General features: G+C 42.5%; 1 protein-coding gene across 1 annotated transcript; it reads right to left on the minus strand.

Annotated features, from left to right (window-relative positions):
* Window positions 1-2,082: 2,082 nt before the first annotated feature.
* LOC141750166 (protein-glutamine gamma-glutamyltransferase E-like) lies at window positions 2,083-16,098 on the minus strand. The gene is made up of 13 exons (XM_074604841.1): window positions 16,030-16,098; window positions 14,012-14,179; window positions 13,458-13,691; window positions 12,764-12,882; window positions 12,135-12,263; window positions 10,486-10,663; window positions 10,185-10,320; window positions 9,191-9,294; window positions 8,457-8,702; window positions 6,904-7,209; window positions 4,637-4,794; window positions 4,290-4,423; window positions 2,083-2,418 (listed from the first exon to the last, which is right to left on the minus strand). The coding sequence occupies exons 1-13, from the start codon at window positions 16,037-16,039 to the stop codon at window positions 2,271-2,273; spliced, it is 2,070 nt and encodes a 689-aa protein (XP_074460942.1). The 5' UTR covers window positions 16,040-16,098; the 3' UTR covers window positions 2,083-2,270.
* Between the last annotated feature and the right edge of the window lie 3,054 nt (window positions 16,099-19,152).

Below are 19,152 nucleotides of genomic sequence, written 5' to 3' on the forward strand. Positions count from 1 at the left end.
CCCTAGTGACAAACCGCATCGACCAGTTCTTAAGTTCAGGCGTTCGGTACTTAGAGTGATTGCTTCAGACGTTACACATTGCTCCCTCTGGAGTATGACTGTTTCCTTTCTTCTTCTTTGCTACTCACGCAAGTAATTAAATCTCAGAGCACTTTTTCTGTCTCAGCTGCAACCACCTCCTTTACCTCTGGATGTCACGCCCACGGTGGTGCTCTCCAAGCCACCAGAACCTCTCTCAGGCTGGCCTACATCCCAACCGGCACCTGCTGGTCGCACCTTCACCACAGCAAAGCATCAGCAGCTGCTTTTGCAATCCCTTTGGAATGCAGTGGTCATGGTTCCTAAGTGACTAAGGACTTAACACTGTCACAGGTGTTTTTCCTAGCTCAGTTCCACCCACCCATCAGCCAAAAGGGTTCAAAATATTTGGTTCCTCCTTTTCCCTTGTTTCGGAGCCTTAGAAATTGCAGTGCAGTTTGCTAACTTTCAGAGAAAAACATACACTTTTTTTCTTTCATTCGCCTCCTTAATAATATTGTCTGTTGTTTGCATTGTGCTATTGTGTCCTTAGGGTAACCACATCGTACCTTACGCTTGTATTGCTGCTAGTCTTTACTAGAAAGAGGAGATCAGTACAACTTCCACATAAAACCTTGCAGAAGCCCTTCTGTGAGTCTGTAGCCAGGTAGGCACGCATTTAATTAGACACAGACACGTTAACTCCGTGTGTGTGAAAAGTGTTTCAGGGAAAGGGTGTTGCCTTCCTTTTAATTCCCCTAGAGATCCAGTTTACAAGCTGCTCTCATTTCAGCTAGCGCGACTCACTTGACTTAAGCATACTCCAGTTGTTTCCACGCATCCATGAGGTGTAAAAAGAAGTCATTAAGTCTATCCACAATCTAAATCCAAGGCTATGCTCGAGCTTGAACTTCTATTGTTTGATCTACATGATGAGAGCTTTTGGCTCTGGTGAGCCTTGAGGAACACCAGGAGGAAAAGACAGGGTACCACTGTGGGCGACTGGCACATCCTCGCTGTAGCTCATCTCGTCCTATGTCCAGGACAGTCTCATACTGACGTCACGTGGGTGGCAGTGGAAAACCAGGTGGCAGCAAGTGCCCTCCTAAGGCAATTTTGCAGGCTACAAGCACGAAAGGGGTTTATAGCCTGTCCGAGCTTGGGCTGCTCATGTGAGAGTGAGGAGTCCCTATGGCAAGTCCCAGGTACCCGGGCTGTGTGGTGGAAGGGGGAACACAGAGGTGGCTCCAGGCACTTGTGAGGTTGTTAGTGGCTTCCTGGCCCAGCAGTCCAAAGCGCAGTAGAGCAGAAGCTTGACTTCCCATTCACTTCACCAACACGGTTCATTTTCAGTCAGAGACTGAGTTACTCGTGTACAATTACTGGCCATAAACCAAGTCACTCACTGGACTACACCTACTTCACTTGTTGCTGGAGCCCAGCTTTTGGCCTGTACCTGTCCTCCTATAAAGGGTTTAAACAAGCTTTACTAAACTTGAACTCTGAAAGATGACTTCCTGACGCACTATCTCTAGTGAAGAATTCCTAACTCTTCCCAAGTTAAAAATACCTTAGATTTAAGATTACCTTCCCTTTGATTGCCAAAGAAGACTCTCAGCCGGTGTAAAATACCAGTATACAAAAATATCATGTATGTTGAGCTGGGCAATTATCTCAATGTGTTTGTCAAATGCCTCTCAAATGGGACACTACCCAAATTCCTTTGGAACCTTTCCTATGCCTCATTTGGTCGCTGTGATTTACCAAAAAAGGAAATATCAGGACAGACTTTGCAGCAAAAAAGACAAAGCTGAATGACCTAAATCGTGCAATTCATCCTGGCTCCTTTCTAGTATCACGGTTGCAGTAAGGAAAAATGCTGCTTTGACGGTCCACTGAATAAGGCTTTGAATGCGTAAAAATGAGTTTGCGAATGTTTGTGTAGAGACATCTGGAGCCAGAAAGAATGATTTCCAAAGAAAGGCAGACAAAAGTCAAACAAACAGTCTCTGAATAGAAGGTAAGATGCTCTTTGTAATAACAAGGACACTCACAACAGTAAATAAAGAATCAACTATTCCTCAGTTTATTTAAAATTACAATGTAAAATGTTAACGATATGATGTTGATAACACCTTATCACAGGAAGCAAGGATTTTGGCTTGCTAATTTTCTCATTGTCTTATACAAGATTTCTTATGACATTTTGTTCTGTTTATACACGCACAAACCATTCATTGTATATCTTCATGTTATTCAGTCACATTTACCATCTTAAAGGTCTTGATGTTTGCAAATTTATCACAGGAGAAATTAACAAGTAGATGTTTGGGACCCGCCTCGAAAGGGATGAGTTTAAACTTCGTACTGGAATTCTCACCGGCTTTTAGTGGTGGCACGCTAGAAATAGGAAACAAAGGGGAAAATATAAGCTGAAAACAGGCCTGTGCATCACGCTTGAGGTTCTTCACTGACCGTCTCCCATCTTAAGTCAGAATTCCTATCAGCTCAGCGTAGGATGGCCATGAAAAGACCACACCAGACTTGGCTATCTGATAGGTATTTAAATGCTCAAGCCCATGCGTTAAGGTCTCTCACAAATACGTAACGCGGTGCCCCAGATAAGCACACAAAGGGGGACATGCTAGTAGCATACGAGACAAAGCTTCCTGCAGAGCAGGGGGTGTAAAGCACACCACTGAATTATTAAAGAAGAATAATCTGAGACCATGAAGAATATTAATACAAACGCCCGAATTAGAATAGAGCATAGCACGAAGAAAACCTCAGTGTTTACACGGCAGGAAATTCTGAACAGAAGTTAAAATGTTTTATACCAATATATTTTGTAATTCTTCGAAACTCATGTTTATGGTTTTCCCAAACAGCCTTACCCTGTCATATTGTCTTGTCTTGCCTGAGGATAGTTGTATGGGATAGACAACAGGCTAAATTCCCTCGGGAGAGCTTGTAAATTATGGGATAGACTGTTCCTAGTTACTCAAGTGCAAACGGCAACGTTAAGTTGCTGTCTGTCTGTGTGTGTGTGTATTCAGTTAAAGAGCGCACTCCTACATCCCAGGTATTTTTTAGAAATAACTGCATTTGCTAGCATACATCCACATTTGTGTGATATTTTGTATGTGTACAAAGCAGGGGACAGTCTGAAAACTTAACCTTTCTGTTTCAGTTGTGAAATACTGAAGGAAAAAGAGCAAGTCAAGATACTAAGTCATCAAAACATAAAATAGGAACCTGGGATCTATAGTAAAAGGAACCTACTTCGTTCCAGTCTCTTCATTCACCATTTAATAGTTTCTTGACTCTGTTTATTAATCTCCTAAGATAATTATTTTGTAGAGTTCTGAAAGCAGAGCTTGAAAATCAGCGTATCTGTAGGTCTTGTTTTGGAAAACTTTTTTTTTTTAATTTAAAAACTGAACCCAAACCACGCTTGTATTGTAATATTCACCATTCTTCCTATTCTCTTCCTGCCTGCCTCATGGATTTCAGCTGTCTTCAAGGGAGCAGCTGCTGGCCATGGTGTAGCCTGTTGTGTAAAAGCTGTCCTCCTTAGTCGTGAGTTATTGTGTCTGGAATAGCTACGCGCGGAGCATACTTGGGGTTGTACTTTTCAGAGGTACCACCCTTTGAGATTACAACTTGTGTCTAAATGATCTCTGTTCGTTTTTGTTCCCAAAGCTTGGATACTGGTACAGCTGCTTTTTACATGTCTGTCTGTCTGATGTCAACGCAAATGGTTTAGAAAGGTGAACACCCAGGTTGGCACCTCCAGACCTTTTAAGAAAGCGTGGGGAAAAAAAATAATCCTGGTTAACATGTGCTATAATCTGGGTATCGTATGGGCAGAAACAGTCATGTATCCTGTTGTTGGCCCTATGATCAGTACAAGAAGGTTCAGCCCGTCTGGCCTATAGCAGCATAGACACCCTCAGCAACACTTACTGCATGGGTAAGCACGTATTTTTTTGCTGGAACTGCGGAGTCCTGCTAGATAGGCAGGAAAACAAGTTCTGTCCAATTACTACAGCAATTATTTGCCCTCCCAAACTATGGAGCCAAAGCCTAGGTTAGATGAAGAGCTGGTTCAAAGCCATGTGCTTCATTAGGAGATGTTACATTGACTGGCCTCCCAAGTTACAGCAAGAAGAAAACACTTTCTCATCCCACTGTTCAGTTCCAGGTCATCCATGTGGAGGTTCTTGCTCACGTATCTCTAATAGCAGGAAGGAGGCATTTCTCGTACTTACTCTATCTCAAGGATTCCTCTGAGCAGGTCACTGCCTTCTACCTGCAGCACGCAGTCCGTCACTTCCGTATCAATTGGATTGGTAAATATCACTTCCACATCCACTTCTCTATTCACTTTTGCTTCACCAAGTACCTGTGCAAAGAAAAAGGCTTGAAAGGTCAGGTTCTCTGTATTCTTTCCTATCCGAGCCTTCTCAGTCATCAGAAGAGGCAATATTAAGAGATGCTATGATGGATCATGGCAGAACGTGAGCAGAACATCTCTTTCAGGGAAGAAAGTACTTGAAATAGCTCATTTTTCTCTCTTCTCTGCCATGGCAGTTAGAGCAAAGGGACAGCGATTTACCTGTATGTCGATGGTAGGATTGTCCAGGGCAATGTCTCTTTGCACTAGCACTTGAATCCCACCTTCTACATGACATAAAGCTGTCACCTGGATCGTGTTGTCTGTAGTTAACTGCTGTTGATATTCAGTATACGGTATTTTAATGGGAAATTGTTTCTCTGGAAAGGAAAAAAAAAAAAGGAATTGATACCTGCTTTTATAAGGCCACGGAGTGTCATACCTAATATTAGTATTTTCCTTTTTTGCTGTGTCTGGGAATAGGAAGGCCTTCAGCCATCACTGCCAAACTCAGTTCATGCAAATCTATCAGTTTACTACAGAGAGAGAGTGATTTCTTCAATGTTATCCATCCTCCATTCCCTACTACTATATTGCCTGGCTTGTTTTCCTCCCAGGTGCTCTGAAAGGTAAGACAGCTGGAGTTTAAGGAGTTTACTAGTGCCGCTCCATCTGTTATGGGACATGCTCTGATAGGCCTCATCAGCCTGTTTGCTTGTGATATACTGAGACGATCTGAATGACGATTTTGCATTTCTTTTATCATTCCTAGCCCTATCTGCTTCTCACTATCACGTGTTTTTACTGTAGTTTCCATGCTGTAATTCAAATCAGGGACTACTGGATGGGAAGGGATCTCCTCTGTCTCTGAATCCAGGCAATTCCACATTTTTGGCCATTTGTACAATAAACATCAAATTCAGAAAACTGTAGAGTAGCTAGGCTGCGTGTAAACACTGTGAGCCACAAAGTGCTTTCCAGCAGCACACAGCAGATGACAAGCAGAGGGAAAGATGACAAGTCACCAATGCGGTCTTGCAAAAGTAAGCAAGAAAATGAGGGCAATGTGAATTTCCTACATTCCTCCAGTAGGAAGAGATGTGTTAACCACAAATCCTAGCAAATGGAGCGTACCTCCAGAGGAGGGCAAAAATCTCTTCAAATGGTCCCTGCCACCAGATCTGGGGAAAAAACTCCCTGCTGACTGTAAATTCGGCCACTGGTTTCACGCAGCCTGTGTGAGACCGGGACACCACAAGGTGCCCGCGGGACTGGGATGCCATTAGGTGTATAAACCCTGTCTTCGCCGAGAGGCCGATTCCTAATGCTTTAGGAAAGGTGGTAGATCCCAACTCCAGAAGTCAAATTACATATTAAAGAAATGAAACATTATTTCTGCTTCTCAATAGTGACTTGAAGCTCAAGATTAATATAATATAGTATTGGTTGTGAATCAATGATCATAGAATCATAGAATCATAGGGTTGGAAGGGACCTCTGGAGATCATCTAGTCCAACCCCCTGCCAGAGCAGGGTCACCCAGAGCAGGTTACACAGGAACATGTCCAGGTGGGTTTTGAATGTCTCCAGAGTTGGAGACTCCACCACCTCTCTGGGCAGCCTGTGCCAGGGCTCTGCCACCCTTAAAGCAAAGAAGTTCCTCCTCATGTTTAGGTGGAACTTCCTATGTTCAAGTTTGTGCCCATTGCCTCTTGTCTTGTCACTGGGCACCACTGAAAAGAGCCTGGCCCCATCCTCCTGACTCCCACCCTTTAAGTATTTATAAGTGTTGATAAGGTCACCCCTCAGACGTCTTTCTTTCAGTTCACCTTAGAGATGCTGATATATCTATTAACCTAAGCTCCTAATGGTAACTTAATTTCATCTTTCCAACAATACTCGTATTTAGGTAGAGAATTTCTTCCATAACGTTATCAAACTCCATCTGAAAAGAATTTTTAAAAAAACTTAGGTCGCTCACTCCTTAGCAATTCTTTAATACAAACTTTCTTTTCTGTGGAGCTTAGCGGGATATTTCAGTGATTTCTATTCCTCACGCTTCAGTTCTATTCTACTGTGCTACTGAGTGAGGTTTCTTGTTTCTGCTCTTAGCCACGTCCTATTACCTTTCAATAAGGCCCCTCATAATTGACCAGAACGCTTTTAGTTGGAGTTGATTTCTATGCTGTTGTCTTCATCACTTTGTAATGCAAATTTTGTTGAATGAAACTTCATGTCTACTCACCATCTTCTTCTCACTCCTGAGATAAATTTTCCAAAATTTGAATAGTACTTAAGGAAATGGTGTGAAACATGCCTTTTTAATATGTTTATAAGTGAAAAGTAATTTTTTTTAGCCTTTTCTGCATAGAAATTTAAGATTGCAGTTTATTACAGCTTTTTTTCCCCCCCAAGTTCACCAGCTTCTAATGCCCTTTTACTGATAAAACAATTATACAATTATGATTAAAAGTTATTTGATAAATTACCTTCTTTAGGAGACAGAGTGACAGATATAGAGTCCTTCCAGATCCCATGAACTGGTCTTCTAGTGTACACGGTGCTCCAAGCAGTCATATTTATATGAACAGTCTTAGCGTCAGACTGTAAGTTTGCAAGGACCAGAATTAGATCGAGATCTTTGCCGATTTGTAAAGGCCCAGCCACCTTGAACTTCCCTGAGACATCAGGCTTCTGCTCGATTTCCTGCTGTGTCGGTGCCGTAGGATCGAACTTATCCTCAAGTCCCAGCTTCTTCCGGGCTTTTTTAAAAATATCTCTTTCTTTTTTAGAGCCTGTCAGAGAGAACCGCGAAAATTATCCTCAGCAGTTAACACGCATGTCTTGTTTTACACGACTGCTAGAGACAAGCCAACAGAGCACAGCGTCTGTACTCCGAGATGAACAGAGGCTGTTTTCCACAGCCACACCTTGCGAGTAACATCACTGCCCCTCTAGTAGCATTTTTTGGTGATGTAAAAATCTTAAGTCCAAAGTTTCTCACTCTTTCCATTTCTGTCCCTTTTTATGGTTGTTAATATTTAGAAATGTAAATTCTTATTTGCTAATACAGAAAAGCTCCCTAATCTAAAGGAAGGCTGACGGCACGGTGTGGTGGGCTGACTCTGGCCAGCAGCCAAACGCCCACCCGGCCTCTCGCTCCCTCCCCATTCCCGCAGGAGGGGGAGGAAAGAGAAGGAAGGCAGGAAGACTCGTGGATAGAGATAATGACAGTTTAACAGGGAAGGCAAAAGCTGTGCACAAGCAAAGCAAAAAGAGGAGAACATCCACTGTTCATCATCGGCAGGCAGATGTCCAGCCACCTCCTGGAAAGCAGGGGCTCAACACGGGGAATGGTTGCTTGGGAATACAAATGCCATAACCACAAACACCCCCCGCCCCTTTCCTCTGCCTTTTGCTGAGCTTTTACTGCTGAGCATGAAGTCCTGTGGCATGGAATATCCCTTTGGTCAGTTTGGGTCAGGTGTCCTGGCTGCGTCCCCTCCCAGCCCCCGCCATGGCGGGGAGGGAGAGGGAAAGCCTTGACTCTCTTGCAAATTCAGTTTGTGATTGTAATTCTTCTTCTGCACTATCAAACCCAAGGGTCAGACAAGTTTACATGCTGTTTGATCCTTTGAAAGAGTTGCTTTTCTTGGGCCGAAGTGCTGATTTAGCTTAGGGTTCTGCAAGGCCTTTCATCCGGCTGTCAAATAACCGGGCTGCAGACTAATTCTCACAGAGCAGGGGCGGTCAGTACGCATTAGCAGTAAGCAGGCGGAACAGTGAACGCTTTATGCAGAGGTATTTGGACTTGTCTTATTTAGGTCCTACAAAGCAGCTCTATATCAGAAAGAGCAAGGCAATATTCTTAATTCTTTACCTTCTCTTCCCTTTTCTATTAGAACCAAATAAACTGAGTATAAATTTTGCTGCTACTTTATAGATGCCAAACATTGCCCACCGAGAGACTCCTACCCTAAAGTTTATATACGCTTGGGAATGAAGCAACTATGTAACCAGAAGAACCAGTGGTTTTATTTACCTTCTTCGTATTTATAATCATTGGTGACATCTACACGATCATCTCTGCCAACTGCCTTTGTGCTGATGGCTTGGCCAATTGTGGTAGACTGAGAGAATATTAATGTTTTCTTTCCTGTTGAAGTGTCATAATTCCAGTACATACAGTCTGCATTCACTTCTGCAAATACAAACGGGCAGTCGTAGTCCAGCTCTACGTCTCCTTCTTTGATGGCCTTCCGTGAGGCGGGACCACACTGATAAATTCCTATGGCATCACGAAAACATGATTTAGACTTAACCAACGCTTTCACGGTGAGCAGGTTGCTAGACAGATCTTTATCAATGCCTCCCGACTTGCCCAGTGCTGTTGTCCCATTCTAGCTCTTTCATCCACACAGACCCTCACACCAGGCTGATCATCAATCTATCTTCTGTTTATTCTGAAGGTACACTTCATTTATTTTATAGTATCCCTTAACTTCCAATTGATCTGGATACCTACATTAGAAATATAGGAATTGCTGCAAAAGACTGCTCCTAGAAGCCTAGTTTGTTTCTTGGCATTCACAGCTGATCCAAGGCTTTTCTAATGTGATAGATAAAGTATTCTCTTCTGCCACTCTATTTCTGAGCAGGATGAGAAATAGCTTTTACAATGGTTTTACTCCTTTTTTTTTTTTCTTTTCTTTCCTTCTCTCTGAAAGTGACTGACTATAATTTTTCATCCTTATTCCTGAAGTAAAATCTGTGTACCTTCACTTTCTTCTTGGGGAGTTGCATCCAGAATTTGCCATCCACTGTACGAGGGGCCCAAGTCACTGCGGGTAAACCAGCTTTCATTCCAGACATGGAAATTCCTACATGCAAGAATGAAGAAAGTAAGATACTAGCATGTGTTTCTAAATTCCTGTTTACATCCATTAATCAGTCATCTTAATTAAATGTATTAAATGCCTTAATTATCTAGTTCTTATCTGAGACTGACCACTTCCACTCTGATCCTGACTATATTTAGGAGCTGAAGGTTGCATCGTGGAACAGGCATAAATGTTCAAAGGCAGAAAGCAAATTTGTAAAATTATACAAAATGTCTTGAGCCTGGTTTTCTCCAAAACTCCTGGGCACGTGCACATCCTTAGTCTTAGCTGTTTTCCCAACAGCGTAATGTTATGGTTATAGTTATTGTTTATATCTAGAATGCATCCAGAACAAGCGGGGAGTAAAGAAGGCAAAAAGTGAGGGACTGCATCTGTTCTTTACTGAATGCAATCTTGTTTGAATTGCATTTGATGCTTAACAGTGGCAATAATTAAATTATTTTCACTGCAAATTATGTCACTGGAAAAAAAAAAAAAGGCAGGGAAGCTGGTTCTGTTGAACTCTTACAGTTTAAGGCAAACTGTTTTTGAAGAACAGTTCCAAACTGGGTCAAGTCTCACCACTTGATATGTCCAGCGTAATATCACAAATTTTCAGTCATCTGTGGCATCATAACTGTAACTTTTCCTGCCCTGGCTTCAATTTGCTGTTATAACTCACATCATAATTCTCTGTTTAACTGAGAAAGTGAAAACACTGAGTTTGTAGTATTATTTTGTAGTATTTTTTTTATTGATCCTGTGTGTGTAGCTGGTTTTAAGGCAATTTTTAAGAAGGTAACAAAGCATTTGTCATTAGAATCTATAGTCTGCACCTGAAGACACTACAGGCATTGATAGGTCCTGCTATGAATATCGTAGAGCCTTACCATATGCTGTCAGCTGCCCTGTTCAAATGATTCCCAGAAGCATCATAAAACTCATCCACACGCAGATTTCCATCCGCATCGTGGGCAGAGCTGAAGTTTGTAATTGTACGAGTGGGAATCCCCAGGCATCTAAGCACTAAAAGAGCAAATGGAAAACCATAGTCAGAAAGCAGTATTTCTGGAACATGAAGTTTCATATAACATACTAACGTCTTGAAAGACTTTCATGTTGGAACTATTGTTAGTGCTTCTTTTAACAGAATCTGTGCAGTCTCAGTTATGAGCACGGCATAAAACATACCTGTAGTCAATACCGCTGCAAAAACCCAACATTGACCATATCTAACAGGTCTGAATCCTGACTTCTTCCAGCTTTGCAGGATTTCACCACTTCCAGTCCAGCTGCTTGGGCTTTTCCCACCCTCATAATTTCCACTCCAGTTTCCTAGCACCACCCCTTGGTCATCATTGGCATTGACCTGTAAAAATAACCATTAAACTTATGATGAGATAAATTAAGAGTTTACAACAGATGTAGTAGCGTTAGGGGAGCGGGCAGGAGAAAAGACTTGAATGACATTTTTGTGGACAAAAGTCACTGTTTCATGCAGCTGGCCTTCAAGAAGAAGCAGTAGCTTTTCAGGGAGATGAAATGTGTGTCCTCTCAAGAAATGGAGAGCATTTAAACACTGTTTCTCCCACCCAAGTACAGTAGCACCAGGCAAGAAAGCAAACACTAGTTTTCAGTGAACCTTTCTGACGTGAGGTGGCAACTTTATGACCGTGTGATTGAACGGCACCATCAAAACGTATCACGCAGCTAAGCTTTCAGAATGGGCCTGCATCATCGTGATGCAGTGAGCCCTCAGAAAATTAACATTAAATTAGGGGAAGTGGCTGACCCAACAAATGAGGCACAGCCACCTTGAAAATCCTGGGTACTGCATCAACAGAAACTTTATGAAGTTGAGGAAGAAAAGGTGTAGACTTCAGAAGTTGGGGCAGAATAACGCCACACATTGGTATGGGCTGGATGAGTGGCAGCCCATCTGAAAGGGGCCTGGGAGTTACAGCAAATGCCGGGTTGAATTTGAGCCAACAGCGCGCGCTCATCATAAAGGGAAAATCCACGCTAGGCTACATTGGGAAAAGTGTGACCAGGAGATTGAGAGGAAGCTGTTAATGCCCTTTAATTATCCCTAACGAGGCTGTGCCAGCAATCCTGTCTCCAGTTTCGGGTCCCTCAGTTCAAGGGGATTCAGACACTGAAGAGGGCGCAGGAGGGAAGGCTACCAAGACGGTCAGGGGCCCTGGAGCACACAGTCTGCAAGGAGAAGTTGAGAGCACTGGGCTGTGGTTAAGAAGGGGATAAGGGGAACGTAGCAGCAGCTTACAAGTACTTGAATGGAACGTACTAAGATATCAGAGTCCAACTTTTCTCTGTTCTGGCAGGTTGTATAACCAGAGGCAACGGCAGAAAGTTGTAGCTTGGGAAAATCATATTTGACATAAGAGAAAAAAAAATCCTCACTAAAAGGGTAGTGCAGCTCTGGCCCGGTCACCCAGAGAGGCCACAAAATCTCCATCCTTGGAGATTTTCCGGGCAGCCTGAGAAATCCTTGGCTGAACTGATCTAGTACCACTGTCGTTCCACTTCAAATGGGAGGTTGGACTAAAGGCCTCCAAGGGACTGGTCCCCCAACATACCACCCTGTGTCTTATACTTTTGGTTTGACTGCTGGATATCCAAGTGATAAGTATCAGAAATAACACAGATGAGATAAATCTAGTGGGCTGAGATCGGATGGCCACCTAGGTGTTTCTCTGGCCCATACTTCTGTGCATACAAACAGCGGCCTAAAGTTTTCTGAGAAGTGTCTTCATACTTACTTTCACTAACTACTTTAAAAACACAGTTAGTAGTTTGGACTTTCTGAACATGTTGCTTACCATTGCGCTGAGAACGCGGCCCAGGTATTTGGGGTCATTTCGGTGAGACGCATCTGTGATAGGATCCTGACGATAGCTTAAGCTTCGATCCAGCATGGAAAGGCAAATATCGAGAATATCTCCTTGAAACTATGTTATAGAAAGAAGTTAGAGTTTTGGAAACACAGATTAGCTCTACTAAAAAACAGGATAAGTAGAGATAAGTGTTTCATTATTTTTTTTTAATCACTGAATAGAAGTGCTGCAGCTCAGCCAGGAATTACCATATAAAAATGCAGCCTCAACAAACTGTGAAGATTAGAACGCTAAACGCTTCTCAAAACTTGGAATCTGTGGATTTAAGGCCAGAACTTTGCCTCTCAGCATTGCTACAGTACTTTACCACCCAGCAGACACTAAGGTTCCTGCTGGCTGCACCTCCAAGTCCCAGGTCATATCACTGACTAGGCAATTACGAATCCTCACATTAATTGGTATAACAGGGCTTGGCACGAGTTCTGATTCCAACACCAGACTTCTGCTCTTCAGAGGTGTATGACTGCAATGAACTTGAAAACAAGCCCTGGTCACCCAGTTCATGCGAAAACCAGAGCATGAAACACCGTCTGGTGTTTCAGTGCTGCATTTACCTGGCCAAAGTTCCATCCAAAGCTGCTGATGTGATTTTTGTTGCCTGCAAAAATGATGCCAAACTCTTCTAGTACATATTCCTCACACTCAGCCTTGCTAGGCATGAACACGTCATCACCTGAAAAGCCAAAGCAGAGGTATGTACCACCACAGCAGGCAAAATAAAACACAACCTCAGGAGCCTTGGTCTCCATCAATAAGAATGCTTGCAGGTATCCACCCTTTTCTGTCCTTGCTGTTATAAACAGATTGTGAAACTCGTGATTTCCTATAATTAGAGAAAGGAGTGGGGGGTGTCTGAGTGAAGAACAGAGGTATGACACTGTCAAATCTGGGAGAAGACAGCAGCTGGCAGATGTGTCTCATCTCTTGGCTCTACAGAGACCAGACGTACTCTTCTAAACTTGTGCAGAAGGAGGGAAGCTCTGGCAAAAGCAGAACTCAATCTGCTTAAGCAGAACTTCATCTTTTAGGGGAAAGAGCCCTCCAGTAAATATATGACACAGAGCTGATTTTATGTACCAGGAGGTCCTAAGAAACTGTTAAACCCTTTTCTTTTCTCATTGATACATTATGCTGTGCATGTTCCGCCCCTTTATTAAAGAAGGTCAGAAGATCAAATGAGGAAGCTGCAAATATTAATGAAGCTACAAGCGTTTTAGTTCTTTCAGGGGAAAGTCAACATGTTCATACCTGAAGACCATGGGTTAAAGAGCAAAACAAAGGTGCCAAGACTTGCTGAGGAGGAGCTGTCACTTTGAACACTCAGCTTGTAACGTCCGATGACAGCATTAGGTGGGCTGGAAATGGAGATGCTCACAGAATTGGAACTGGTAGACTGTAGAACTGCACTCCAGCTCTCCTTGCTCACTGTGCTGGAGATACCAAATATGGCCTGGGTCCTAGTCTGCTTGGAGGGTTTTGGACCTTTTAAGGAAAATAAACAACATTATTTTATTTTTTTTTTTTGCCCCCACTTGCTCAAATAGGGATTTAGTTGTGAACAAACTCATCAAAGATGTAACCCTCCCCTTGGATGGATTTGTGCCATATGTTGGAAACTGAAGGGAGCTACCACTGCTGGCTGAGATGGGACTAATGCAACAAACCCCTCAAGCAGTTCCATGGCTGCGTGAACCAGCATGTCGGCTCCAAGGTATTATCTCGCTGCCCTATAGTGCACATTGGGTCAAAAGGATGCCATGAGGCAGCATTATTCTTTCTGTGAAAGAAGGTGGGAGCCATACCTGTTTCTACGATGAATGTTAAGTTTTGCTCAGCCTCTTCTGCTCCATTGAAGGTGATAACGAAGGCCTGTCCTCTCCTCACAATCAACTCTCTGCTAGAAAATTTACTTGTGTGGTGATCTCTTGCATTTTCTTTCACGTGCCAGTTGGTACTTGGCTGCGATGCAGCTATGAAAAAGTGAGAAGAGGAAAAAAAACCCTTGAGGATACATCCAAGGAGGAAGGAGCACCATCACATTCTCAAGAACTGCATGTTTCTTTCTACAGGTAACTAGTACCCATGTGAAGTTTCCACCAAAACAAGAAATAGCTTATTTGTGAGCATTTTATTATTTTTTTTGAGACAGAGACTCTACCTTGCCTAGACTGTTAGAGATTATTTGCATAATTAAATATAGAAGCAGTAGTATACCTGATACTAAAGAAAAATCAGAAAGGCATCTAAGAGGAGAGAACCCTGAGAGAATTTAATCCTCGTGAGCTACCTGGATAAAGAAACTGGCTGAACTCAGCTAATTCTTTCAAGCTGTCATCCATTCCAAGACATGGTGTCATACTAACAGAGACACAGCCTTGCTGCCTCCAAATAAAAAACAAAGAAACCTGATTGAGCTGAGAAACACTTCTGCCTTTTAACCCGCGACGTGTGTTCTCTAGCCCCTTTTCCATGTCCTGTACCTCTGATTTAGCTGGCAGCTGCTGTCTGTTGGAAGCACCTATCAAGAACATGTTGATAGCCACAGGGCTGTCATTGGGCAGGGGGAGAGATGGCAGAATTGGGGAGAGCACGCTACTAAAACCACGTCCGTGAAATAATAAGCTCTTGCATGTGAACTATGGCTTTCATCAGAGGCCAAAGAATAAGCATCTGAGATTGGTTTGGCTCTGACATTATCAGAGCCTATGCAGAGGTCTCTACTAGAACATAGCTCCATGGTTTAAGTGAAGTGCAGAAGAAAAAGAGACTTTTTTTTTTCCCTAAAGGCACTGTGTGCTTTTTAAAAATATTTTTATCATTCTCTATTCTCCACCCCCTTCCAAAGAGGGAGAATAGGAAAGAGCAAGAGCGTGGTCCTTAGCAGTGGAACACTGTGCCATTATTGACTAAAAAATCATTATCCCATGTTCAACCAGATTTATTAAAGATTTTTTTGTTTGTTTACAGCATGACCTTAAGTTTATCGAGTTTAGGCAAGCCTTGAAATAACTACATTAGTAGTCTTAGCAATGTAGTCACAGTTCAAATCAGGGGAACACTTTTTTTTTACACTATCGAGGTGAGCAGCACGAACTTTGATTTTTCAGGAATGTACCTACTTTTAAAAAAATAATCTTCAGAAACCTAGCAATGAAGCATATCTATTGTCGATCAAGCTGAGGGGTGGGGGAGATTTGCCTTTAGGAAGGCAGGAGTTACCTGGCAAGGTTGGAAAAGCAACATGGACAATTTATAATAGTTATTAAACTGGTCAATTTGCACATATATAAATACTAGCATGCAAGCAAAAAAACCCCACCACTGCAACAAACAAACCAACAAGGAAAAAAAAAAAAAACCTAAATCTTTGTATCCTGTCTGCCTTAACTTCAGGTTTCAGCCGTCTCTGCTTATTGTAGCCCCCCTCAGCCTTTGCAATGATCCCTCCTCCAAGTTCTGCCTTGCTTCTTTCTCTTATGTCGGATTTGTCAGTCTCTCATTTGCACTTGTCTGACAACTTCAAATAGCTGCGGACTTTCCTTTCCTTCTTATTTGCAAAATTCATCATTTTTACATCAGATAATACTTGCTTTTCCTATGCGCACAATCAGTGAAGAAGCACAATTCCTGTGAAAATCCTTCTCCTAACTCTTGATGGAGGAATTTTCTCTTCCTTTTTTTCTTTTTTTTTTCTTTTCTCTTGGATGAAAACTCCTTAGAGAAATAGTGATCTTTCAGTGTCTGTTACAGAGCTGAATATGAGGCATGGATGTAAGAAAATAACAAAGAGCACCACAGAAGGGGCCTCCCCCTTGCTCACCTGGGCCCATATCTGATCAATACGTCCAGGAGCTTTCCTCTGAATGGCCTCCTCTGCTTCTCTTGGCTCAAAGAATGGCTGGTGCCTTTCACTTCTTTAAAAATCTAGGTGTAAATTTGCCTGTTTGCAATATTTCCTGCGGGGGTGGAGCTTGAACAGCCGCCTTTGCTCCCCAGCCTTTATCTGTGCAACAGGGCTTGAGGATTCATTTTTCATTAATTTTTCTCGCTCTCAGTCCCTACATCCTGATCTCATTTCTTTGCAACTTGACGTCTGAAATTTGGCCAATACTTATCCCTAGTAGTCTGGCCACTTGTTAAGAGTTTCTTAATGTATTTAAATTTATAAGAATTTCATCATTCAGTTGCATTTCTTTCTGTTATAATGTTAACGTTACAGGAATAGCATAACTCCTTGTACCACATTGTTTTTAATTTGGAATACTTCATGAGCAATATTTACAGCTACTTTTTCTTTAAACTAATTCACTGAATACATTTTGGTTTGGTTTTTTTTCCCCAGAGCTGCTTCCCCCCACCCCCTGCCCCACTGCATTATAGTAATTGCAAAACATGAGCAAGCTATTGCCTCTGCCCCAAATTTAATCAGGCCAAATTTAAAGAAAAGATTTTTCATTTGTCACATAATAACTGTTTCACAAAGTTAAACAGACAAGCACTCCACGTTATATTTGCACGACACACTACAGAGATGACAGGTAAGTACATTTGTGATGTGACAAAAAGCTATCATTGTTTTCATCTGGTACGCTACTGGTTTTTTGATGGGATATCTCTGACCATGCAACTGGCAATGCCAATTTGTGCGCAAAAGTCTTCCACTTTATTTCAAAGACAGTGATTTTTTTGCTTATGCTTGGCAGGCAGCTCTACTTTCTGTTGAGAGAGAGAGAGACTAATTCTGATACTTTTATGAAACAACCTGTGAAATTTGATGTACTCGATGCGCAGTCACCTGGGACGCCTCTGAGTGATACCCATGATGCTGGCCTGGCCACAGCTATACGCCTTCCCAAATGCAGAGTTTTAATTGACTGGGCTCAGTATTCAGCAGCCCAAATTGTTCTATTTTTCAGGTTTGGATCATGTTTGGAAATTCTAGAATTGGAACTTGCTCAACCCATTTCATAGACAGATTTTATTCATATTGCCTATGAAAAGGTGTTATTAGAAGAAACAGTTTTTAACTGGGTATAATTCAGACTGCTGCTTTGAATCTCTGTTTATTAATATTTAACCTTAAGAGGGACCATAGTTTTATCACAAACAAAGCTCAATTGTGATTTTAAAATTATATGACTTTCTTAAATTTAAAATTCCTTAGAACTCGATTTTGAAATGTTAAGTGCAAACTTTAGAGGTTTCAGACGTTAAGCTACGCTCTCCTACCCATACTTCTAAATTCTCTTAAATAACATACTAACAATTTTCAGAATAAATTTGCTTTAAGATTTCAGCCCATCCTTGGATACATAGCAGACAGTTTCTCTCTGATAGAAAGATTAGTTACTGTTGAAAGATTATTGACTAGACAGCTGTGCCACGTGTTTCACCTCTTTTGTGCGACAGCGATAGCGTGCTGGATATCATTGTCCTATAGGCCAACGGCATAATTGGTTTTGCTATTTGATGATATGATAGTATAGTTATAAACGGCACGTTCCAAAAAAGCAGATACAACCCATTTATTCTGGAAGAGAGCATGGCGAGGAGAACAAGCTCCATCTGTTGCATCAGCTCCCGGTGTTTATTCCCAGCTCTGGCTGAGCTGCCCTGCAGGCCTCCCGTGTGCTCTGTTTGTCCAACAGATGAATGATGCATACCAGGCCTCTGGATTAAAGATTATGGGTGAAGCTTGAGGATGAGGGTTGAATTAATGACGAAAAATTAATGCTAGTCAGAATACCAGTCAAGCAGAATGTATCTGACCCAGGCAGCTTCCTGGAAGCCAGGCAGTATTTGCAGAGCTTTTGTGGTGGCTGTAAATGTAAGGATTGCACAGGAAGGTGCCTGAAACACTGGTGGATAGTGAGAGAAGACTCTTTTGGACCTCAGCGAATGAAAGCTCAAAGTCTCAGTATTTTGTTTCCTGTACCCAGAATAAGCTGCATCAGAATCATCTTTTGCAAACCAGTTCAGTCATATAACTCGTGACGTCCTCTTCCAGTGATACCGACTTCCCTCGTTGCAGTAACTGTGCTAATGACATGAATATACAGGAGGAAGAGTCCAGCACTGCACAGTGAAGGACATCCTCTGTAACAGACTAATTCCCCTCAGTATTACTTTTCTTTCCTTCTTTTCATTGTCGTTCTCTTCCCAACCAACTCTGTATTAATCCATAGTGACACTTGAGTTCTATTAAATGTCACCTATTGTAAATTTTGCCTTTGTTTCAGGACAGGAAAGCAGTCCCTAGAATAGCCCACCTGCTCCTCTATTCTTCCCAAGCACAGCTCTTCCATACATACCCCCTAAAGCGCCACGCTACAACCATACGGCCACGACTCACTGGGGACCACCTCAGTACCCTGAGAAGTTTGGGGTGTTCTGTCTCCCCTCTTGTTCCCTCGTTGGATAATTAAGCGTGGAATTTCACCAGTAAAACCCGCTTCTGCTGTCCTAGATCAGGAAGGCAAGTGGTGTTCTAGAGGTATACTGTATTTGTGAACTGCGCTAGGGAGAGACCTGGGCCCCTGGAAGAGTGGTACGGACTGACTCGCATCAACACTCCTCGGCGCTAGAACCCCCCGATGCAGACTGATGCAAGTCCCTATGGAAAAGCACCTGCCTGAGATCTCTTCTGGGCCCTGTATGTTGTCCAAGACATACTTCTTATTTTCTGTCTTCCTCTTCCATTCACAGTGCCCTAAATAGCAGAGGCATTTTGCCTGGAAGCCTGCAGCCTTCCTGAAGTTCCAGATTGTTCCTGAAGTTCTCCAATAGCCAGACTTTGAAGGCAGCAGAACTTGGCACAGTCAGCTCCATATTGTCTGTGTAAAGTAAGCCACCCTGTTAGCCAGTCTCTGATCTTCTCTTGGGATCTCGGCTCATTCCAGGTGGCTTGTTCCAGAAGGGACACTGGCAGTGACATAGTAGTGAC

Source organism: Larus michahellis, chromosome 12 (assembly GCF_964199755.1).
Source record: "Larus michahellis chromosome 12, bLarMic1.1, whole genome shotgun sequence".
Classification (NCBI taxonomy): Eukaryota; Metazoa; Chordata; class Aves; order Charadriiformes; family Laridae; genus Larus; species Larus michahellis.